The following is a 25,516-nucleotide window of genomic DNA, read 5'->3' on the forward strand; positions in this document are numbered from 1 at the left end:
GTCCTCAGGGACAAAAAACCCTCTTAGCAATATACCTGCCCTTGCTGCAGGCAAGAGGCATGTTGTTAACTGCTCCTCTCATCAAGGATGCTAAAAGTCCCTTGCCAGGCTCATCTCAATCATCCCAAGAGGGAACAGTAAGAAAAGGTTATAAGCCACCCCCTTCATTTTGATCCTCATCTTTGCCATCTACCACAACTGTAACAGCCTCCCCTTGCATCCCTATTTTTTCAGCATCTCATCTATTACATCTCAGCCACCCCACTAAAAATACTCCAGAGGGGAAAAGAGTCACAACAAAGCAGTGTCACCCCAAATTACATTATTTTCCATGGATGAGAGGGGAGACAAGAAAGAGATGACATGCATTTGTTACTAAAGACACATGAAAGTCCTTGTCTCCTAACCAAGGACCCTAATATCAGGATCAGCTGTGCCAATACAAGCTGTGTTATTACCTCTGCTGTACAAAGCAATTTGTTTTTATTGCCCATTCACTATACAGGGCACTATAACACGCTCCTGCTCATTAGAGTCTGTCAGTCAGAAGGCAAAGGAAGGTAAAAATCAAGATTTAAAGAGAAGGCAGCTCTTTGCAGTCCTGAAGATGCTCTTGCTAGAGCAGGAGCATTGACAGCAGGCAGCCTGCACTGCAACAAGGAGCAGCAAACCATTGAGACAGCTCAGAATTTCAAGCACTAGAAGAAAATCCTTAAAGCAAGGAGAACAATTGACCTCCGCTGCACAGGAAAACACCTATAAACTCGCGTCCAAATACAGCGCAGTGTACCAATCTCTGTTTGCAACAGACCTTATGTATTAGGAGCTCTGCTGCAATCAAGGGCTTTGTCTTCTTGTCTTTCCTTGGAGAAGATGGGTAGAAACCAAGAATAACCTATGCTCCATCTCAAGTGAGTCCTCCCACAATTTAGACCCGCTTTTTGCTCCCCACCACTCACATTTCACCTTTTATTATAGCAGAGCTATTTTCTGGCCTAGCACAGCTAATTCCACTGGAGCACCGTGCACAGGGATGAGTTTGGCTGCTGTCACTTTAAGACAGGATGTTTTAAGGCCAAATATACAACAGACAGAAAGTGCAGAGGATGTTCAGTTCGGAGAAACCCAACATCCAAGAACAACCTGTATGGAACTGATCTAGGCTACCCCAGCACAACAACCAGCCATCCATTCCCTCCATCACATGCAGTCTGTTTTGTTCTACAGCACAGTATTTCCAAGTCCCAAACCCATGTACTTTATATAGTTTAGTTCCTGGTAAAACACCACCCACCCAAAGGCTTGAAGCAATGCAGAACCGGCTGCTTGGGATTTACAGGATAGAGAACACAGGTTATTTTTGGCATTACCCCTCGGTGGCAGAATGAGAACCATAGGCTAAACTGTAAAAAACATCTTGAAGACGTACATTTGGTGACGAAGGACATATGCTTTTGAGGGGCGGGGGATTGTCACAAAGAACACTTCACAGAAATCCTTTGTCCTCATCCTTGCCAACCCAACTAGTATGCAGAACTGAAATGCATGGTTAAATCCTGATGTCTCAGGACAAGAACATCTACAGAAGTCTCACAGCATCCCTCAGTCCAGCTGAAAGCAAACAAGTCAAGGACTTGCCTCAGAGATAACGTGGTCTGGTCCCCAAGGGGTACTACTTATAATTCAGGTGTCTACCCTTAATTTGTATCCACTCACCAAGATTCAAAGCACCAGTTCTTTGCCACCCTTGCACTGCTAAGCTGACATCAAGCCCTGTGGAATGAGGAGAGGATATTGGCAAGAAGCCCTGGAGATGCCCACCTTTCTCTTGCCCAAGACTGCAAAGCCATGAGAGACAAACCCTTCCATTCAACACTCAGCCCACAAACTAGTGCATAAGCTCAGCTTACCAAAACCAGAAGAGGAGCTAGGCTTATCCAACCACAGCTGTAGTACCTGGAGGCACCTCTGTGAATCCCATTGTGGGTCACTGGCAGGAAAGCTTTCCCCCTAGGAAAGTTTCTTCCTCACAAGACTCTTGTGATTTGGCCCTGCATCCATGATGCAGATGTTCATGGCTGCAAGTGGAAGATAGGCATGTGGAAATGCAGAAACACAACAGGTCAGCCTGGTCACTAGCAGCTCAGAAGCAGAAAATGAGATGCATTAAACTTCTTTCTGGTCAATCTTTATTTTACACGTTTGCATCACAGCAGGGAAACCAAGTTACACAGACCATCCTGATATGTATCTAGCTGGACTTCTCTTCAAATTGTGTTTCTTGTTTAATAAAGCTTAAAAAAATACTGAAAAAAATCCATTTGTACATCTGAACATGAACCGAGGAATAGGATATTTACAGGTCACCAAGACCCCTGGAACTGGACCTTGCTGTACACAGGAAAGTCTTTTGAAGTTCTTTTGGAGGCCATTTACTAAGTGAATTCAAAGCTACATTGTACAGGGTGCCCTAAAGCTGCTCTAAAGACACAAAAGGATCTAGAATTAATTATTAATAGTTACTAAAGGGAAAGGGAAGCTATTTAGACCCATACTCTGTTTTGACAGACCAGGTACCAGCCCAACGCTCCAGCATCCTAGCTGCAAGACAAAGTGCTTCTGATAATGTGGAGGTCAGGCTCTGCTTATTACACAGAGAGCAGAAAACCGAGTGAAATCCCACAGGGAAATGTTTATTAAGAGTTGTCCTTTCTACAGGACTGCTGCAGTCAAAACATAAATGGGTTCTTGAGCCAGTCAATCTACAAGGAGTGACTCTTTTCTCAGCCACTTTCTTCCAGCACCATCACTTTACACATAAGTATCTCAGTATATTTCTTAGGTTCTGTTCCAACCACTTGCAAGTACATATCATGGGTGGTTCTTACAGGATCATTGCTATATCCGAGTGAGAAACTACAAGGAAGGAAAACACACGGCTTCCCAACATTGCTAAGTAAAAGCGATTCATAAGCCCAAACCAGCATCAGATCCAGCAGCTACAAGAAAAGCCAGATTCTTCCAATTTAGAACAATGTTTTTGAGCAAATCAACCCCAGGGAACACAAAGAAACATTTGGTCAAGTGCCTCTGGGCTTCACCACCTCAGCATTCTGGAAGCATTCATGGTACTGAAGCTACAAGATCACAGGTTTTAGTGTAAGTGCTGTTACATTTCAAATATCACTGTGCCTCCCATCTACTGCAGACCACAGCTCCATGCTCCTTTTACCAAGGTGAGAAAATGGAAAAACATTTTATGATTGGAGGTGATAACACAGAATCAATAAAACACATCTGCTTTAAAGGAACAGAAGTCTGTTTGCTACCATGACAAGTCAGATGGAAGGAGACAAACAAGGTAGGCTGAAGGAGAAGGCTTCCTTCCCGTCAATACCTTGCTACTACCTGATTATTTTAATAGCTAAGCAACTTCAGTTCTCAGAGCAAAACACACAAGCACCCAATATTTGCTTCAAATGCAACCAAGCAGTTTTCAACTAGACAACCATAAAACTCCCTTTCTTGTCAACTGGATTATCACTGGCTGCATTTCTTTTCTGTAAGAGCAGCTTACTGCAAGGAAGAAAACAAACAAAAAAGACAACACAATCTTCAATTGGACTTTCAAATGTGCACACTGAAGTGATTAGGATATGCACTTTCATGGCCAGAAGGAATGTTGCAGTGCTGAAGGATACACAGTGGATGCACACTGATGCTACAGAGTCCACTTAGCTTAGCACAATACACCTTCCACATTGCTAGCTCCAAGACAAAATACTGCAATGCAGCAAATTGTTACAACATGCTCCCAGGGTATGCCAGCATGGAAAACCCAGGAACAGGGCACTCAGCTGGAGAGAAGCACTGAACAATGCACGGCACAGATCATGACACACTGAGTTAGATGACAACATGAAAGAGCATCTTAATAGGACAGCGTGTGGCTTCTTCAGCTCGAACCGCTCTGTTTTGAGCGAGCGGCAGCAATGTTCCAGATGACCCCATTATGTCTTGCTTTCTGTTAGCACATCTCTTGATGAACCATCAAGGAAAACATTTTCAAGCCTGAAGAATGCAAGAGTCTGGCAGTTGCACTGCAAGGAGGTTTCCTCTGGAAGACAGCTTCTAAACAGTTACAGTGGGAGGGAGGAGTGCATCAGTGGTATTTGCATGTCATCATCAAGAGGGATTTACTGGGGCATAATCTGCATTACAACTGAAGATTGAAGCAATCTCATTTTCATCTGCAGAGGGTGCACAGGACTCCACTGCAGCAACATATGTGAATGCATTTAAATCCATTTATTCTGAATTGCATCACACCTGCTTTTCCAGGACTCCTGTCAATCTACCACTGTGTACCTGCAGGTGATCGATTTAGTTGCTCACTTCAGTAAAAGGCAGGAACAGGAATGTAAGGATCCATCCCAAAACAATTTGTAAGCCACAAGCAGCTCTTCCATTTCCCCTGCCTGTGAAAGACAGGTCTTCCTACCAGATAGGCAGCCATCAGCATTGAAAAGGCAAGCACTGTGATTATCCTGCCCCGTGAGCTCTAAGCTGCTGTATTACACACCACTAAATAGAGCCATGCACTGGCTAGTTCTGCAGATGTGGGTTCACCTTGAGAGGATGAGGGAGGGAGTAACCCTCCTTTGATGCTTTGCAGTGCAAACCACACTGTGCTGCAAGAGAAACACAACTGCAGCCATCCTCTTCACCCTCCATTGTCCAATCCACCACACAACCCTGCAAGGCAAGTTTTTTGACCTGCTCCAAGGAATTTCATTAGAGAAAATGGAAATTCACTTTGGAAGTGGCTGCAGTAAGGATCTTCTATCACTCTTTCTTGTCTTTTTCTACAGAAATGCTTAGGTCTCACTAGTTACTGGTTAGCATCCTGCGTTAAGTGCCAGCTGAGGCTGGCTGTACAGCTGATTGCTGAAGCTCACGTCTGAACTTAAGAGAAGCTCTTCTAAAAAGCACTTTCAGAGTATGGTCATGGCTTTTCATGCCAAGACAAAATTAAACCACTCATTTTTGGTCTTTGACTTAGTGAGCCAGGGACTTGGCAGATAAACCTACACCATATGCAACTTGAGAAAAAAAGTGCGTATAAAAACCAGAAACCTGAGAGTAAGGTAAAAGCATTTGCCAAATCAGCAGCTCCACTGATGCTGAGGTATGGAACAGGCAGCTGTCTGGAACCAGCTCAGCACATGCTGGGATCCTGGTGCAGCCCCTCATGGTTTGGGGTGAAATGCCACACACCCATCTGAATTTCACACCTCATTTGCAAAAGGTATTAACAGGTTCTAAGGGAGCATCATGTCCAGATTAACATTGTTATCGCACTTCTGTTCCTGACAGCAAATCCTTATCCTTTACATACTTCAGTGCCAACAGACTTCAGGTCTCCAGTGGACAATGCTGAACAAAGTTTACAGCCTGTTTGAGCAGCCTTTTGGATGAAGACAGTGACATTTCCAATGGGATAGAAGAACAGTGCAGAGTGTGAGGATGAGTTTTTTAGGTATGGTATTTAAGCCATATGATGAGCTGGGACTGCCTTTGTTTCTTTATAGTCCATTTTCTCCCACCTCAGCTACTTCATATGCAGTTTCCTTCATATAGAAGGTTTAAAATGCTCATAGGTCATCTAACAGTCTTTCTAGTGGTGTAGGCTCTCTGATTCTGATAACTAAAACTGTATCGTTGCCAGACAATGGCAGCAACAGTCAAACTTTATCACTGCTGTGATTCCTATGCAGTTACAGCTGAGGAGTAAAAAAACAACCTAGAAGATGACTCTGTAACCCAGAAGAGGGCTATTCTTATGCTTTACCTGAAGAGAAACCAGTTACAGGTACCAAAGCAGGCAGATTCATTTCTACCATTTCCACAGTGTCTAGAATCAACACCTGGGAAAAGAAGTGTTAACCAGAGCAAGCTGCTCTTCAAACAACAAGTCTTGGTACAGATTGCTCATTTAAGAGTGCTACAATCCCTGTTCAAGACTGGGGAAGAAGTGGTTTACAGTTCCAAAGAAAATCCTCCTTCTAAACTTAAAGAATAGCAAATGTAATGGCTAATACTCTAATCAGTTGTGCCCCAGAGATGTCGTCCCTTCAGCCAAAAAAGCAATTCCTAAAGGAGCTTGTAAAAGATGCTGGCACATCCAAAGCTCTGTGATGGTACCTCTCCCTGCCACCCTGATAGAAGCACTTCGCTTGACAGCGCCATATGTCAAAGTCTCTACATGAATATTAAGGCTTCAGTGGGTCAGTGATTTATACTTGATATATTTTTCTTAAAGCTTATCCTCATCACATCCGTGAACCACTTCCATCCTCCCCCACATTTCACAATCATTTACTATGCCTTAATACTCAAGCTATGGGCACCAGCTTGCCTTATTAACGATACCAGAGTACTACAGATAAAGCGCACATGGCTTTTGTTGTATGTCTGTAAAACCTCCACTGCAAGTTTGCAGCAAATAGTCAAGACTTTTGTATTCCCCCGCACTGAGGTTCTGGTCATAATCTGCTCCTTTCCTGACAAAAACCATTTAGGACTGTGAGCTGCAGTTGTCTGGCTTTGGTGGCAGTACCATTTTGACTAGTTCAGCTCATCTCAAACAGCAGCAGCATCAATCCTGCACAGGCAGAGAGGTACAAGCAGCCACCCAGAGAGGCCAAGTAACTCAGGATAATGGTGAGCCAGAGATTTAGGCTGCGGCAGATTTGCTGGACAGATTTCCACTGGGGATATTCCGGTACTGGTCCTGCTGTACCAGAAAGGAGTGTCTTTTGGAATACCTTGAAAATATTTTAGAAAGCAGATCAAAGGGCTCTGGGTCACAGCTTGAAATGAAACGTTAAAGATGGCACAGCAGACCCCAAAAAAGCAAGCATCAGTCTTACACCTCTTGTGTACTTCTTGTCAGGCGGGTGTGAATCAAGAGCAACTCCATGAACAGTGGAGAATTTATGTTAATGCTTATTGCACTATGGGCTAGCATTTTTAATGGAGAACAGTCACTTGTTTCCTATGTAGCAATACATTTTAAAACCTGACACATTCAAGTGGGTACCTGCATGGATAAAACAAGAAAATACTTAACTTTCCCACTGGTAATGAGCAATGGCAGAAGTCATCTGATCCAATACCCTGTTTAGTCTCTCATATAACTGCAGTTGTTCCTATTACTTGTTTTGCAATGCTTTGTCCAAGCCAAAGGGAGAGTTTATAAAAAGAAAAATAAAATACTTACATCTCTTATCTTCTTTTCCCACCTTCTGACAAGCTTTGCAATTCCCAGCATACATGTTACATAGCAACTGTGTAGATATATATGCGCATTATATAAAATATATACTTTTACATACACACTAAAGGTCTCTCTTCACATCAGTGTTATGCATTCTGAAGAACATGACTGCAAACAATTCGGAATACTCAACCAATCCAGAAAGGGGGAAAAAGAACAAGCTACCCCAAAATCCCTAGGAAAGCTTCACACTCCTTTGCAGGTACCAAGAGACCCCATTTTCTTATGATCAGAAGAATAGTTATACTTCTGCACTGCTTTGCTCCCCCCTAGACACACCCCGCTCTGCAGTTTCAGTGTTGGGAAGTGCCAGTTGCTCCCTTTCCACTGCGAGGAATATTAATAAATTAAAAAAGTTTCTCTGAAAGTGCTGCCTCAGTCCAGTCCGATCATGCTGTGCTTTCCCATTTGCCCTGTGGCTCTGCTGAACCATTCACCACTTTCTTGACCTTCTTCATGCCCTCCATTACTCCAGAAGTCGTCACCCTGGAAGAGAAAGGAGAAACGTGAGAGAACGGAACTTGAACTGTCACATCCATTGCACCAATAGCCCACACTTCCTGTGAATATCAACTAACGTTTCTCATGCGTCTCTTTACCAAGATCTAGCAGTCTTGGTGCTTGGCCTCTCCTATCGCTACCACTTTCAGGCCAAGTATCATCCTGGACATAATACTGATGGACACTGCGAGCAAGACCAGTGTCCCCGAGAGCCTCAAGGTTCTTCCCATCTACCATTAAACTAAACCACCAGATATTTGCTTGTACTTGAAAGATGATAGCAAAGGTGGTTAAACACTTAAACCAGGTGTTTACTTACTAAAGTTTGAGCAGCTTGCTTAAAAAAATACTTTGCTCTACAGCAGAACACCCTTAATTCTGCACATTAAAGACTTCTTTCTGCATTTGCAATGCTTTTAATAGGTACAACATATTATACAACTGCACACACAGTTGGACAGTGCCCCATATGAACCTTATTAGCTTAATGCACACCAACTCCTGGTAACAGCAATAAAACAGAAGAAAACTTTCTACCATCCAAGCCTGGATTTGCCACAGCAATCTGACCATTGAACTACAAAGCCCCATAATACACTTCAAACATTAAACAGACTGAAGTGTTTATCCAGGCAGAACAGCACCACTCTTCTCTCCGAACTACCTTGGCTATCCACAAGCTCTTCAGCCCAGCAGCTTTCTCTGTTGCTATACAAAACCAGGCTATTGACATGCACAAGACATTTGCTTTATTCTTTTGCACAGTACGATTCTCATTCCATGCAGGTACTATTTTGCCTACAAAATGTGCTACAATGGTTATTTGGGATGCTGGAAGTAAAGAGTGACAAAAGCTCAGTGCATTCACAAGGGATGCCTGGAAGCATACATCAAACTGTCCTTTTCAAAGACGTTGCTGTCAGTCTTTGTGTGCTTTCACCTGCTGTTTATCACATAAGAATACTTTATTTGATCAGACTAGCTAACAACATTTTCACAGTATAACCCAAGAGAACTCATCTTCAGATACACTCAGATCATGTCCATAGTTCTATGTTAGATAACAGCTTCTGTTCATGTACTGTAAGAGTAATTTACTCAAACTGGTGTGCTCACTGACTCTCTAGTGGTGGCAGTACGGGGATCATCAGTGGTTCAGACACTTCAGAGTAGGCCAAGATGAAATTAAGGTATAGGGAAAGATTTACGTTGGCTATTAGGAAGAAAGTGAGGGTGGTGAGGCACTGGTGCAGAGAAGCTGTGGCTGCCCCATCCCCGGCAGTGTTCAAGGCCAGGTTGGACGAGGCTTGAAGCAACTTGGTCTAGTGGAAGGTGTCCCTGCCTATGGCAGGTGGTTGGAACTGGATGAGCTTTGAGATCCCTTCAACACAAACCATTCTTCAACTCTATGAAAGGGTCAGAAGAGCACAGATCAAACAGGAACTTTATTCCCTATTGAAATGAAAAACAAAAAGAAGGGAGAAAAGCAAGCAGGTTGCCTAAAGGAGAAAGATGGGACTAGTAAATACTTGCCTGGAAAAGATCACATCCAGCTTATCAGAACAGGGGACATGAAGATCTCCCAAGTTCTTGTCATTGACAAAGGTTTTTGCCCACAGTCACATAGAAAAAAATTTGGGGAAATGTGAGCTAGACAAACCCAAAGTAGCTGCATAACTAATTGGAATTGCACTGAGATGTACTTAATGGTTTCCTATCAAAAACGAAAGGACACGGAGTGTGGTTCCAGAAAGGTCTGTCCTAGGTTCACTTTTATTTGATATTTTCAGTAATTGCCTGGGTAATGGAATAGAGAACTTGCTTATTAAATCTGCAGAAGACACTAAGAGCTACATATTTGAGAGGAGGACTAGAATGCAGACAGATTCCGGCAAATTGAAGTAATGGTCTGAAAAATATGGGACAACGCAGTAAGACAGCGACAATGTTTAGTCTTCAGAAACAATCAACTTTGTAATTACAGAGTAAGGAGCTAAATATCTATTCTTCAGAAAGGAGCTGAAGATTACAATGGACTACAAACCAAAAATGAGCAGCTAACATAGCAATGCAACAGCAGACATACTGGGATATAAAAATAGGTGTTCTACACATACATGACACTAAAGTAGTCTTATCACTTGAGTCACAGATAGTAAGATCCCACCTGGCACACAGCCTGGATTTTAGCACTGCACTCTAATACAATTACAAACCCATTGCACACCAAGATGATAACAGAAGTGATGAGAGGATACAGCTAAGAGGAAATGATCCACTTTCCACACTCAAGGAGGGACAGGACAAACAGCTACACACTGAAACTGCTGCCAGGTCAAGTCATGTCATTTGTACCAGAACCCATTTACTGTCTCCCTCCAGCAACGACAGCAAAGAACTGGGAGAGATTTTGGGGTGGATTCCTCAATAAGGAAACTTAAAGACCATTTAAACTGCTCTGCTCTTGTCTCATGACAAGAGTATGGCATAGCTTTCGAATCCTCATTGTCTCAGATTGTGTACAATGGGCAAGTCCTCTCCCTCTCAAAGTCAGTTCAGCCAACATGTTTTAATGCTTAGTAAAATAAGGGTATCAGCACTAAGACCAAGCATACTGCAGTTCTCATTCTAGCCCTCTGAGCAGCCTAAAGGCTTCAATTCTAACCCACAATGCCGCAAGTAAGTGCTCCTCACCTACAGTTTGCTGAATTGCAGTTCTAGCCCCCAAACTAGCAGTAGTTAAAGTGCAACAAATCCTCCTCACTAAACCATCTCCCTCTGGAGAGAATTTTTGCGGCTGTCAGAGGGATACCCATCACAAATGAGGCACAACAGGAGCTCCCTGAACACTGCACAGTGGTATGTGCTGTGGGAATATCAGTGTTCTTTATTCTTCCCATTTGTGTTGCATCCAAGGTATCAAGCAATGGCTAAGCATTCAGGAGCATCTTCAGCCCTGCACTGTGGTGGATCTCAGCTGTCTTCTCACCTGTTTTTTGTGTTTGTTTAGTTTTATAGCTCAACAAGAACCCCTGCAATGCTGGCAGCAGCCAGCCTTCACAAGCTATTGTGAACTGGAGTGAAAACTGATCAGCCATAGAGCAAAAAAGCAGACTTCTGCATGGGAAAGATGTGTTAGGTGAAGAAAATCACTTCTGATGAAGGGTATCATGAATCAGTCTGCCATGACAAACAAGCACAGAGAAAGTAGAGAAAAGCAACCAAGCAGGACTTCACAGCACAGAATAGGTTGCCTCATGATTCAGTGAGAAACTCCAGATCCCAAAGCATAAGCAAAGGTAGGTCAGTGTTACCACAACAGTTCACTATGTCGAGACTGTTTTGGGTGGTAAGGAAAAACAAAGTTAGTATCTACGCACTCAGTAAGATGGATTTACCAAATGGAGAACAAAACCATTAATGGCTTTTCCTGCAATTCATCCTCCAGTGGAAATACCTTAGCCCCTCATGCATGTATGAACATCACTCTCAAACAAGACATTAGAAGAGCACTTTGGTACCTAACATTTAAACCAAATTTACTGAGCTGATGAAATAACTTACTGCATGAATAAAGAAGCCCAAACCAAACCCCGCTTCCTTTCCCATTCCTCACCCCCGCATCATCTACTGTACCATTTATATTTGTGTTCATGCCCCAGAAATGGCATTAGGACTGGAAGCCTGACAACTCTTTCTGCCAAGTGTGGCTGCACCTTTTCAAACACTGCTTTAATCTAAAGAACTGTCAGTGACATGCCTACATACTGACAGAACAGGCTCAAGAGGCTGCCCAGCAGAAAATACACAGAAGCCACTTTGTTGATGATGAATTGCTATTGACCGTACTTGAAAAAGAACAGACTGGTCCTTAGCTCAGGTTTAGTTTTACTCTTCTCTCCATCAGGAGAACTGGTATAACTGAAGAGCCTGGTTGAGCCTGGTATAACTGAAGAAAGTCATAACACCATTTGGGGATGCTTTCTCCCAAGACAGAAGCAGGCTAGTGCAAATGACTTACAAGTTATCTTTGCTGCTCCTGATTTATACTTTATTTTTGAGAGCTACAAGAACTTACAGAGCAAAGGCTTGTGCCTTATGTTGCTCCTGTCACAGCCACCTAGTCTTTGTGTTTGTCTTGAAACTCTGCAGATCTCCACACTGTCCTTAACAACATTTACATTTACTGCCAGACTGAGCTTTGTCTAGTTTGCACTGCATGAAAACAGACATAAGCTAGACAGTTACATTTAAAATGTCCTAATTTTTTTGCTGGAAAACAAGCAAGCCTGGAAAACACAGCTCTCCCCTTGTTTTAAAGAGCCTGATTTTAACATAAGTCCTCTTGCAGAGGAAAATAACCGTAAAACCTGGCAATAAGACACAGCAGGACATTATGAAGTATGGAGGCTTTTAACTTCTGCCATAGCCTCTGAACACAAGTAGATATTTATCACATGAAAGACAAAACACACCCATGCACTGGTTAGTCAGGATGCTGTCAGGCACTTAGTCACTTGCTCAAATAAACCTTGGTATTTTTCCCCTACAGAAACAACATTTAATATTTATAAAAGCAAAAATAGGACCAGCAAGACCAAATCAACAAGAAACTTGGTACACTTTCCTTGCAGTGCTTCACCTGTCACAATGTGTATACACCATGCTTGTCAAACCCGTGCAAACTTAACCTCCTTGCTGCAGCTGGGGAAGGGAGAACAAGACACACATTGCACCCTGCCACAGGCCCAAAAGAGTAAAACTTCTGGTGAATCAGATGAGAAGAATTCAAGCGAAGCTAAGGGGAACAAGCCAAAAGGCACAACAATGGAGACTCCCAAGGCAAAGGGCAAAATGCCTTACTAGGAAAAGGCTCACAGGAAATTCTGATCCTTGAGTTTCTAATCTCTATTTCACTATAGGGAGATGTAAATCAGTTGATTAGCTCTTTAAAACTTTCTCCAGCTTATTTCTGGTAGGTTCTCCTAAATTTATAGCAGCTTCTTCAATTTACTGAAATCACTAAATTTGAAAGGTGCCATATTATTTGTCCTAATAAAACTCAAGTAAAAAATCACTAAGCATGTAATGCAAGGTTGAAATGCATTCTAATAGGCAAAAAGGAATAAAGCTCATTTCTGTATAATCCCAAATCGTGCCACATCTTCAAGTTCAAACATCTGCATCACAAAGGCGCTGTCTATTTACCAGCGTCCAAACTAAAACCAGTCTCTTACATAAAAACCATTTTAAACACCTTTAAGTGATTGTGATTCTAAAGTCAGTATGCACTAGCTGAATCTCACTTGCAGCAATGACAGATTTTATGGACCCAAAGCAAACTTTGCTATGTGTTTGGAAAGAGGATCTTTGTTACTAGAGGTATTTCTGAGAAACTGAACTCCTTGCATGACATTTCAGGCTGTATTCTATGATTCAAATCACCTTGTAGCCATTTCCCAGTAAGATCCATTCCTTTCTGAGCTATGATGGCAAACACTTTCTGCCTTTCCCCCCCCCGCAATAAGAATTTGAATGTTGATTTGTTTCACCCAAGTAAAGGAGATTTGCCAAAGGGGAAAAAACTCTAAGGAACAGGCTTCTGAGCCTGTACATGAATTGCAATTATGCATGAAATGTGTGACTACTAAAGAGATTAGGTTAGCTTTGCTCCTATTAAGGCAACAGAGTCTGTCACATTTATAGCTGTATTCAACACTTCTTGCATGCTGAATTTCTTAGGGCAGTTTCTATTATAGATTCAGAAATGCCATTCATTTTTTAAGTCCTCAGAAAACCACTGCAAAGAAAATGACAGGGACTTCAGCAGAGCCCTACTTTATGATTTCTCCAGACTGAGGTCCTACTGCATTTGTGGTACCTGATGGTTTAACAGCAAAGAATAGAACAGGGAAGAGTATTGGTAAAAATCCATCTCCTCAGCTCAGTGTAACTTAAGTTTCTGCAAAGGCTGAACAACAAGGCAGAAGTGACCTTACATTAGGCTCATTTATATACCGTAGACAGTTTTTGCTGTTGGTTTAGTGGTTTGTTTTCTAAACCATGAAGCATTCACGACAATCTGCAAGGCTTGTTGGTGTTCAGCAACATATATTAAACACAGAAGCTTTTTTACTTGATATTTTCATGAGCACCTTCTTGCCTCATGAAAAGCATTACCAGCTTATTCCACATTACTGTAATCTCCAGCTCAGAGGCTCCTATGGATGTCACAAATCTCTATTAGTTTAACACAGAGCAAACAGACACCTTGTCTTTAAACACGTGGGTAGATCCTAATCTTTCTCAAAGGAGGATTTAGAGAGATTAAAGTAAACTGTTTTTAAACATTATTTTTCTCAAATCAAGTGAAGAGGTAAAAAAATAAGGAGGGGGGAGGGTTCTTACACAGCTTCCATCTCCAAGTCATCCTCATCGTCTTGAGACAGCTGTAGATAAGGGTTGTCTGATGCTGGACGGAACTTGTACCCGGTGAGGACAAAGAACACAAGGGTGGCCATTTCATCCAGCAGCTGCAAGCAGAAACACAAGATTGAAGCTCAGTCCTGTAATCCTTCATGGTCAAGAAACATTTCTCCTCATTCATGAGGTTCAAGGTTTAATGGGCCAAGAAGCCTGTGCCACAGCAGAAATAACAAAGCAATTCCTGTCCTGTTATCATTAATCCCAGGGTAAAGTCTGTCAAGCCCTTTGTTCTTTCAGCTTCCCCTGTCACTTTAAATACAGTTACAGTTCTAGCCATCACTCCAGTGCTTTTAAATAACTACAGCAAGACTTGGCTTTTAAATAAGGGGGGGGGGGAACGGGATGGGACTATCATCCCTATGTTGTTTTGGTATTTTCAAGAGTTAATGTATTCCAAAGACTCTCTGCACAGTTACTCAGATTATATGTTAAGAAACCAAGTATTTAAAAGTCACAAGGCAAATAAGCCTGCACATGGAAGAGCAAAAGCGCATTTTACTGGCTCCCTGGGGCCTCAATTACACAAGGTAAACCTGAGGAGTATTTTTTCACCCTTTGTATGTTCTTGATTAATTTCTTTCAGGCATTTTATGTTGAAAGACTAAACATCAATAACACAATTACTTTCAGACATCTCAGGTATAATCAGGCAGACTGGCTGGACAAACATAAAACTAAACATATATTCCAGTCACCTTAGGCACATTAGCGATAAAAATCAGGAGGAGACAGGGCGCAGGACTGTGCTTTGAGATGTTGTACTATAACATCAGGAACAATGGTGCAGTTATTTATAGCCAAATGTTTTTTGATGCAGTTATATTTAAATAATAAGAAACAACAAAGAAATGGATGTGTTTTCCTTTTTTTGGCAAATACCTGGTACAGCCATTTCCACTGGAATGGAACAGCAATCTTTATGAGAATTGCAATGATCCGTGTGAAGTAAATGTAACACACAATCTGGGAAGGAAAAGGAGAAAGCATGAGAACAATAGCACCATCCTTATAGAACCTCTTTTTTCCAGAGAAAGAGCTCAAGCAATTCCCAAGCAACTCATTAACTCAGACTAGCCTTATTATGCTCCTCGATAAACATGGAAGATGTAGGCTGAGGGCTCTACTGCTGGTTGAACATCCAAATGACTCAAGCTGTTGCTAACATATTTAAGTTACAGCAGGAAATGCTTTAAGTATTACGATTTTGTAGAACTTGAAGAATCATGATTGTAATTTATTACTTTTCCGACTTACAAGAGTCTGAAACGAGGCCGCTGGAAATCATTAAGAAGCTCAGGCTCTCTTGGGAGGTATGCTCATGGCTCCCACAGACTTAATCAGAAACTGCACACATGCATCTCAAGGCACCATTTGGTCCCAGGTTTAATTTTTAGCAAGTTTACAGTACGTTATTCAAGCCCATCAATTCAACTGGCAGCTCAAGCTGTCTCCAGAGGAAATCAGTAAGCATTACAAATAGCTGGAACCAATTTAAAGATAGCAGGAGGCAACCACTATGAAAAGACAGGAAGTTGCTTCGAGGATTATAACCCAGCTGACCAAGATGCCAAAGCAGAGCACTGCCACAGAACTAGGAACATCTCCACCATATCCACCAGCTATTGCAGCTTCCAACAAGTAATCCGTTAAAAGGCTTGAATGGCTTCCAAGTACTGTATTTAAATGTACATCTGTATGCAGGTGTACAGATGTTTTACTTACCATAACATAGTAATGTCGGAAAAGCTTCAGCTTTGCTAGGTTAATGGCGGCTATCAAGAGAACACAAAAGTCCATCAGAAAACTGTTAAAATGAGACTTTGTTTTGATGCTTGTCTGCAAATAGGCAAGTAGTCAAAATGAGGACTCAAGTAATGCCAGGTTAGAGGGTTTGTCCCACAGCCCACTGGGCGCACCGAGGGGTGCCAGTCCTACTTGTCTATGTGCTGGACATCTCCTAGGCTGGGTTGCATTCTCTCTTAAAAAGGCAATTCACTGAGATCATCTTTACAATAAATTTCATATGCATGCACTCTGCAATGCAGAACCTTCCTCTATCCATATATAGCTAACTACATACTGTCACCTCACTCCTGCCAGAAGGGCCATGCCACATTGCTGCCATGGTTTAACCCCAGACAGCAACTAAGTACCAGATAACTACTCTTTCACCAAAATCTCCCCAGTTTCTATACTGATGATGATCTATGGTATGTAATATCCCTTTAACTAGTTCAGGTCAGCTGTCCTGGCTGTGCTCCCTTCCTGGCTTCTTGCGTACCTCCTCACTGGCACAGAGCATGAGAGGCTGAAAAGCCCTTGATCAGGGTAAGCACTATTCAGCAACAACTAAAACATAGGTGCATTATAAATATTATCCTCGGACTAAAACCAAAACACGGTACTGTACCAGCTACTAGGAAGTATCTCAGCCAAAACCAGGATAACTGCCTCCTAAAAAATTCAGATCTTTTCTAGATTACTTCCTGTCCTGCTCTGCCTTCAGCTGATCTGAGTGACACTGAGGTAACCATGGCGCTGGAAACCACTACACCTTGTTGAACAGCAGCAGCAGTATTTTAGCAAGTAGTATCCTCCATCGTTTGTAGCTCAGTCACAACTTACAAGTGAAATGTGAAGTCATACTAAATAGTTCTCCCAGCAAATGCATGTGTTTCAGCTCACAAACCGTGTAAGCTGGGGCCTCAGGCAAACCTGTGTTCACTGGACAGATTACATCAGCTCTTGAGGAACACAGAGATATTTATGGGAATGAGCAGAGGTCAACAGCAGATGGAAGAGCTGTCAACTCTGGTTTGACAGTCAGGTTTTATAGGTGCATCACAAACAGACTCCTGGTGCTTTTGTGACAAGAGAGGCAAAGAGTCCAAGATATGTTGACAGCATACAGGAATGCAATTTAGAGTCAATGAATACAAGTTGCCAGTTAGAAAGTACTGCTACATGCTTAGTGGTTGGTATGCACTTCAAGCCCTCCATTTTTTTTTTATCAGATGTGGAAATGCAACACACTGTGCTTAAGTTTGCCTGCACTCCCTCACGGAAATCACCCGCTGCAAAAAGCAGATTTTTCCAAGGATTTACATATAAGGTCTTCCAGGTTCACAACAGTGAAAACTACAGTATTATGCATGAGAAAGAGGAGGATGAATAGCTACCAGAGAAATGCTTTACTTCCTGTGGCAAAAAAACCCCGAAGCTTTTCCTATGGAAAGGTAATGTCAAATGCATCACTCAAACTCTTAAAGGCTCCCACTACATAAGCTGCAGTGAAGACAGACAACATTTTAACTTTGTATAATCCAGAGATCAAGAGTCCGTTTCCAACTTACCTTTAGTGTTCCAGGAAAACCACTGAAAGCTCTGAATACCTTGAGACAGATACAAACCCTGTTCCAGTGGATGTACTATAACAATAGCACCTGACTAACACAAGCCATAAACTAGCTGACAGGTAGATAAAACTAAGCTACTAAAAGTAGTTTTGATGTAGTGCTGGCTAGTGGCTTCTATGTATTTCCAAACAGCATGTTTAACCTCTGCAAGATGACAGGGAATGTCAGTAAGAGAAAGCAGGGCCAGAGCTCAAGAGGAAAAAAATCAAAGCTAATTTGAGAAGGATTGTTTCCATGCAGCTAAAACTCCTCCTGTACAATGCCCATCTGAACACCAATCCAACTGGGTTGACTTTGGGCAAGACTGTGCTCATGGGGTCAATCTTATGGCACAGTACGTCACACTAGCTCCCAGTTTTGGGAGCATCATCCCTTTTGAACTGCAATATGAAACATTGAACATAGAATAGCATCTACTTTGCAATATACAGTCCTGGACTCCAGAAAGCACTGCCGAGCTCTAGACTTGCATCTGTAGAGTACCAGCAGTGAAGCACAGAGAACTCCACTGGGCAACAGATGGCAAGACCTAGAACAGCTAGAACAACCTAACTAAATCCTTCTTAGCTACTGAGACATTGGCTTAGCTACTTCTCCTTCATTTTTGCCCCTTGTAAAAGCTACTTTCCAGTGTTTAAACAACAAAAACTTAGGGACTTTATGGGTCTAGTGCTCTACCAGATAACCTGATGATAAAAGCCTTTCATGGAGAAAAATTAGAGCATCTAAATATGCAGGACAAGCTCATTAAATTGTGAAGCAGGGAAGCAATACTGTCCTATTTAAAGGAGAGCTACATTAAGTGCAACCACAAAGATCCTGTGATTTACCACGTACCAGTTTATACACAGAAGGATCTATTTTGAACTCAACGCATCCATCTTCAAGAACTGCCACCAACTAGCGCAATGACAGGCCATGAGAATTACCAGGCTTTGCAGTTAAAGGAACACCAACTCAACAGCTGTGATTCAAACTGCCAGGCCATCAGTGCTTTACAGTCAACAACTGCGTGAGCTGGGGAGTCATTTCTGTTGGATTCATGCAGTGCATAGGAGGAAGGGATCATGAAGCCAACGATCTGGCTGCCAAGTGAAGTGTCACAATGCCACCTCTCCCAGCTGACAGAGCACAGCTCAATATCTCACCTACTCATCATGGTAATCAATACCAAACAGTCACAAATTGGTACATCCAAACATCTAGAATAGCTGAGCATGAGTAACAAGGGTGAGGGATGGAAAAAAAGAATCACCACTAGGTAGAAAGACTGAAGAGCCACCTTTGGAAGCGAGCTTCCTCCTTTATCACAACGAGGTGCTCTCCTCTAGCTGCCTCAGCTTCAAGAATACTTCTCTCCACTATCAGATACTGAAGCCAGTATTAATGCATGCCTACACCATTCTGCCAGTTTTTTTAAACAGCTCAAAGTTACAGCACAAACTGTTCTGGAGAAAAATCTAAAATCATCACTGCTTGGCATCGCCTGTGAATTGCTTCTTCACAGGCTGAACGTGCTCCAAGCAGGAACACTTGAGTCCTGCTATGCTGGATGCCTTCAGACTTTGATTCACCTCAGCCTGGCAGTGCAGACACTGACAGCAACATTTCCAAGGACAGAGGCTAGGCCAGCAGCTGTCACTTACAACTCAAATCACTTGCAGCTCCAACCTGTAAAGCTGTGATAACACAGCAGCAATCACAGCACACAGTAAAGGTTGGGTAAATTTATGTTTCAAGTATGATAACCATTCTCCAAGGAACAGTACTTAACTGCAGAGAAGTAAAAACACAAAAAAGCAGAGACTTCCTACCAAAAGTTTTACAAATTAAGTCAGCCCTGTGTTCCATCCCTTTCACAGAGTAATTAAAAAGATAAAAGCCGTCCTCCAAGAAAGGTTTACGACAACATCTATACCTTGCTTCCCTCACTTTCCCCCTTTATCACCATTTACTTTAACATCTTGTGTCTGCAATAGTCTGATCCACAGTGATCAAACCAGTATACCACAGTACTTTAATAATCAGTCCCTTTTTCAGGTTGCCCCATGCTAATTTCAAATGCTGAGACAGCCTGTAAGATAGGAGAAAAACAGTCACACCATCCACTACAGCTTTACACACCAGACAATAACTTTCTGATTAATCAATCTGACCTTTTTAGAATGTGTGTAATAACAGTAACAGGACTGCGCTGAGGGCACAGAGAGCTCAAGTCCAGACACTACAGTACGCAAGGGCAAACCATAATGCATCTGAAGTGAACATGCTGAAGTACAGCTAAATATTTCCACAATGCTTTGCATGCTATACTAACTCTGGTGCATTTGAGATGCAGTCTGTGCTGTTACCAAATAGTGAATGGATTTTTTTTACTATTCTCCCCAAGAATGAAGGCACACACATAGATCTAGACCTCAAAAAGCAACTCCAGAAGTAACTCAGAGAAGTATGGCTCTATAATCTCTATAACAATCTACTTAAAAGCACTCTTATACTAAAAGAAGAGGTCAAGCAACCAGATGCAGTAAGTCTCAGTGTCATGCATGAGAAGGTGGCACAGACTTGTTAATCTTCAATATTCTGAAGTACATTACCCACTTGGCACAGAAGTTCCCCACCAGGATCAGAAGGGAGTCCAAAGTACAGGATAAGCAATGTATCTCCAACACATAACTGCTACGTCAACCCTGGGTAGCTATCTAGGGTGCCTGGAAAATGGTACACTGGAACACAGTAGGCTTATTTCACTTCTCAGCTTGCATTTCTCAACATTTCCCAGCTCTCCAGTACTATCCATTGAGGTCTTGACACTTAAATCCCTAAAGCTTTATCTCAAGGTTTGAGATGCCCATGTATTGACTAGAGCACATTTACCCCTCCTCCTCACTAGAACTGCGGAGGTGTTTTATCACGGGTCTCCACGAAGCCATTGCTTCCAGCGTCTGCTGAGTTCAGCTGAGCAGAGGGTGTTCTGCACCAGGGAGGACCAGGCTCTTTGTTCACAGCATTTTCATGGTACAGAAGCAGGAAGACACTGAAAACGGCAAATGGTTTTTCCTGACATGGGGGCAACCGTGAAAGCATTAATCATCGTTTGCCCACTGCACAGCACACAGGGAATGCTGCCTGGGAGCTACACACTGCAATGTATTCCCCCTAATTCTGCTGCCAACTATGACACGCTGCAGTGCTTCAGGAAAATAGCTTAAGAGTTCGTGATCAGACTGCACTGGGTTTCACATCTCATCACACACACAGAGGTACAAGCAGAATAAAACCTGCAGCGGCATTTCCAGCCCTCCAATCCTCCCTCATACAGATGACGTGATACACAGGAGTGGGTTATAAGAGTAGAGAAGGCCAGTGACCAAAAACTTTGAGTTTCAAACTAAAATAAGCAAGTTTACTACAACATAGTCTCTCTCCTCCTTTTCTCATGATGCCTGTAAACAAGGTAGTGGCAGTTGAGCAGCTTTCCAGCCCAAACAGTTCAGTTTGCAAGGCTGATACCCTTAGATCTGCAAGACATTTGTAAAGCAGACCTAAAAATGGGCAGAGAGCATGTACTTCCAACTGACAGAAGATACAGTGACAGACCAAAGAGCTGCAGCGAGGCACTTGCTTAAGTCTGAAGGTGGTGATTTTTAAAGGGGGAAGAAAAAGACTTCTAAAACCGGGATGCTTACGCCCACTGCTGTGCAAGATAAGAAGCCTGTGTAGGTCAGATACTTTGCTTTAAAGATCACCTTCAAGGCAAAAAAGCAACAACCAGACAGCTCGAACTCAGCTGTATCACTGTGCCATGCCTAGCCTTCATCAGCAATTCATAGCATCTGTGCATAATGTCTCTCTGGATGATTCTGGGTTTAGACCTATTCCTTCAGCTTTCCCACTTAAAAAAGAAAAATCAAGTTTAAATGGCCATTACTTAGTGGCTACAAATCACTGCTATGTATAACAAGCCTTTTTAGTAATTGTACATTGCTAATACAAAGGTCTATGGCAAGCACAACTCTTAAGACTAAAAGACAGGTAGTCCTGACAGCCTTCTGCTTCATTCCTAGTCTAGTCACGCACACTGCAGTCATGCCTGCACTTGACCCAAGGGAATGCTATCTAATAAACAGGTTGTGAAGTAGCTGGAAGAGGACAAGACAGACAGTCAGGAAACACCACCAGGATACTGAGCCATGAAGTCCTTGGAGTTGTTAGTTCTAATAGACACAAAGAAGCAAACCCAATTTTCCTCAGGTTTTTCTCACCAGCGAGGTCACCAGAAGACTCAGTGCCAGGAAAAACAGCTCTTGGATTTATAGTATATAATTCCCCAAGACACCCTATAAGTTAATGAAGTCTGTGTGAGAGAACAGGGAAAACTGTCTCTGAGGTAATACTAGACAATAAATCCTTACAAGCAATAGGCAGTCCAACTAAAACTGTCTGCACAAGATTGTCAGCTCTAACCATAGCATAGGCAGTGCAGCAGTTAAACTGCATGAGAGAGGCCCCAGTAGTTTTTACCACTTCAGGAGAAAACCATCTTCATCTGTGGAAAAACCCAAATGCTGGTGATTTCAGAGTTAGCACTGGTCCTGTTTTTCTCATGAGAAGCTAAGACATGGAGCAGCACCTCTGCAGAAAAGGGTCTCCAAAGGAAGCCTACAGAGTTAACATGTGATTCTAATCAAGACTATTCATTGATAAGCCCAACATGACTGATTTTATCTTATTACAATGCAACCAAATCACTTTTTGTTTTCTCAAACAGGCACACTAGCAGCATGACAACGTTAGATAACATTCTGCTTCTGGTATCACGTTGCCATTCACTTGCTCCCCGTGGGCTCCTATCAACAGCTTCTAAATACTCCAACCACGCTGTATTTCAGAAGCAGGTCCCAGCACTGTGGCTGTCCTGTCAACAATCTGCTGCAGCCTATGCAATGTCTTCCCTGAACATTTTTATCTTAGCTATTCTTTTTAGTACAGCATAACACAGCTGTTAAGTCCCTCTCAACAGACAATTATTGATCTTGTAGGATCAATCATCTCTAACTTGATGTTACAGATGGTAACATCAGAAGGTAAAGCATGGTAACAGCAGTAGGTGATCCAGAAGCAACATTCACAAGTGCCATTAGCTGTGGGGAATAACACAAAACCAAGACCAAGAACAATCCTTAAGGGCTGTTGTGCCTGGCACTGACTAGCTGTAAGGACACAACCAGTTCTTCTCAAACTTCCATTTTCTTTTACCTCCATTATACACTACAATGCATCCTCTAGAACTGCTTGGTTTTACTTATACCCGGATTCCACCCACTACAACGAACTGCGGACAGGTCTGGTCTACGCTGAACATCCCTGCTGTTGTCCACTTTGCTTTGCTCTGCCAGTATGTTCCGAAGTTAAGCAAACTCCATAGCACCATCTTGTGATAAGAACCACTAAGTGCAAGGCTGGCATTGACAATGGGGTGATCACTTGAGGCCCCTGAAATCTAGAGGGTTTGTGTCTCAGTTATAAGCAGTAGTTGCTGAGTGCTTAGCACTGGAAGAGTCACAGACCCACCCTGCCGCCCAACAGTTCTGCCTTGGTTACAGGAACACTGACCTCCCTTTACAAGCACAGACAGTAGCTTCTGCGAAGAACCAGGCCTTACATATGTGAAGTCCTCAGTTCAGAAGAAAGACTGCTTCAAGGAGTGTCTAAATTCAAGTAGACCTTTTAACAGTAAGAGCATAAGCACTCCGGAACATACGTTCAATGGACAAAGCAAAACAAAGTCATTGGTGAATGTCACTGCACCCATGTGAGCACACTGATAAGAAAGTTGCCAATAATACTCATGTTACATCATCAATACTAACCTCTGCTACCTTGGTTTCTGTTACATATTCATATTTCCCCCCTTCAGATTTTGTGGGGGTTTTGTGTGTGTATAGTGGTTGGGTTTTGTTTTTTATTTTTTAAAAGCACGGAATCTCAAAAAAAGCCAAATGCTGCTCACCTTAAGTATTGTTTCAATTTAACAGATAGCAAGAAAAGATCTTATCTTATCTGTGTGGTCTGCATAAAGCAGAGTTCAGAATCCAGCCTTATACTTCATCTACTAGACCACAGAAGCAAGGTGCTGAATTACAAGTATGTCAGTGGAAGCCAAGGAAATCACTGGAAGAAGCATCCAGATCTAGGAGTCTATCTCCAGAAAGACAAGAGTATTGGAATGGCTGCCTGATTACAAAGAAGCCAGTGCTATGCTCCATGGATGGCATCTGCAATAAAGTGAGCAGATAAGGCAGGAAAAGCACACTCTACAGAAGCCACATTTGCTTTCTATCCATCATCGCACTTCCAGTGCTTCAATAAACACAACCTCACACAAGCAGTCCTTTAAGCTGCTGTACAAACACGGACAAGTCAAGAACTGTGTTACGCTGAATGCCAGTTTCTGTTTTGTCTCCTAATCAGGTTTGTTTCCCTCTGTAGAAACTGAAATAAGGCGCCCTACTTTGACTAATAGTCAGCAATTCTAGAATACATTTCTAGTTCTGCTTCTGAACACTCAAGCCTGAGGAAAGAAGGCAAGTCCATCAAGATGTCATGTCCAGCTCAAGCATCGAGAGCTGTGCAAGTACCAGAAAATTACTTCCACATACAAGTTCTGATGGTCAAACCAACACATGAGAAGGGTCATTTTCCAAAAGTTATTCCTAGGAGCCCACTGAGGAAAAGCAGCAGTGTGACACTGACACAGTGTAGATTCGTAGTTTTAGTTTATGTATTTTAAATCATCATGTGTTTGAAGTTGTGGCATTATTTTATGGCATGCAACAGAAAAGACACTACAGATTACTTGCCTTTTCCATCTGTTGCTGAGGCCTCCTGTAAATGTCTTATTGACCTGAAAAATAAAAGTAAAAAGAGAGGAGATTAGCTATGAGTTTTACTCTCCCTTTTCACTGTAGCCCTCTAGAGCACTGAGAAGTCTTGTTAGCTCTTTATGACTGGGGTATGCTTGTAATTAGCTGTGCTTAGCATGCTTGGCACTGCATTTATTTCATCCCCATTTAGTGTGAGGCGTCCCTGCCCATGGCATGGGGTTGAACTAGATGATCTTAATTCATAGATTCTATGATCTCCCCAGCTCAGGCATCTGTATTTCCTTGTGATTAAGAAAACTGATTGTGAAAACCTATTTCAGCCTACAGAAAGCTTTGTGGGAGGGAGAGAGCAGAGCGAGAAACTAGGGCATTTTCCAACATAATGCTTTCCACTTGTACAATTCAGCTGAGCTACTACTCAGAGTCCTGCCCAGCATTGCTCTTTTAAGCTCTTTTCATTTGGATAGTTGATTACAGCTTGTATGTCTACGTAGGCAACTTATGTAACAGAATCTACCCTACAGGAATGTAAATTCAAGGGCCAAGCCTTAGTCGCCTTGTTCACGAGTCAGCCCACCAGCTGCAGCAACATTATCCAGATGAAAAAGGGACAGGATTTTGGGTCCTGAGCTTCTCTGCCAGTTTATGTTGGTATCATGACAGTGCAGGAACAGTGGCTGCACACTGTATACAGATACACCACAGCTCACCCAAATGCAGTTGCTTCCCATAAAAGAGCTGTACCTGAAGAACAAGTTCTGTACCTGCATATCATTAGGTATGATGTACGAATTCTAGCGTTAGGTCGTAAGAGCTGTGACTGTATAAGCCACCTTTCTCATGGGAAAAATCAAGAGTCTGTCTACAAGTAGTGTTCCTGCAGATTT

The 25,516-nt window shown here is 42.4% G+C and overlaps 1 protein-coding gene across 2 annotated transcripts in view; it reads right to left on the reverse strand.

The window, feature by feature from the left end:
• Window positions 1–2,172: 2,172 nt before the first annotated feature.
• Window positions 2,173–25,516, reverse strand: part of GPR107 (G protein-coupled receptor 107) — a 39,428-nt gene continuing 16,084 nt past the window's right edge. For both annotated transcript variants that reach the window (XM_065695595.1, XM_065695596.1), the window contains exons 14-18: window positions 24,606–24,649; window positions 16,049–16,098; window positions 15,206–15,289; window positions 14,249–14,373; window positions 2,173–7,825 (exon numbers count right to left, since the gene is read on the reverse strand). In XM_065695595.1, coding sequence (XP_065551667.1) covers window positions 7,729–7,825; window positions 14,249–14,373; window positions 15,206–15,289; window positions 16,049–16,098; window positions 24,606–24,649 — 400 coding nt within the window. In that variant the 3' untranslated portion in view covers window positions 2,173–7,728. The remainder of the gene's footprint in view (window positions 7,826–14,248; window positions 14,374–15,205; window positions 15,290–16,048; window positions 16,099–24,605; window positions 24,650–25,516) is intronic.

Source organism: Lathamus discolor, chromosome 15, assembly GCF_037157495.1.
Source record: "Lathamus discolor isolate bLatDis1 chromosome 15, bLatDis1.hap1, whole genome shotgun sequence".
Lineage (NCBI taxonomy): Eukaryota > Metazoa > Chordata > Aves > Psittaciformes > Psittacidae > Lathamus > Lathamus discolor.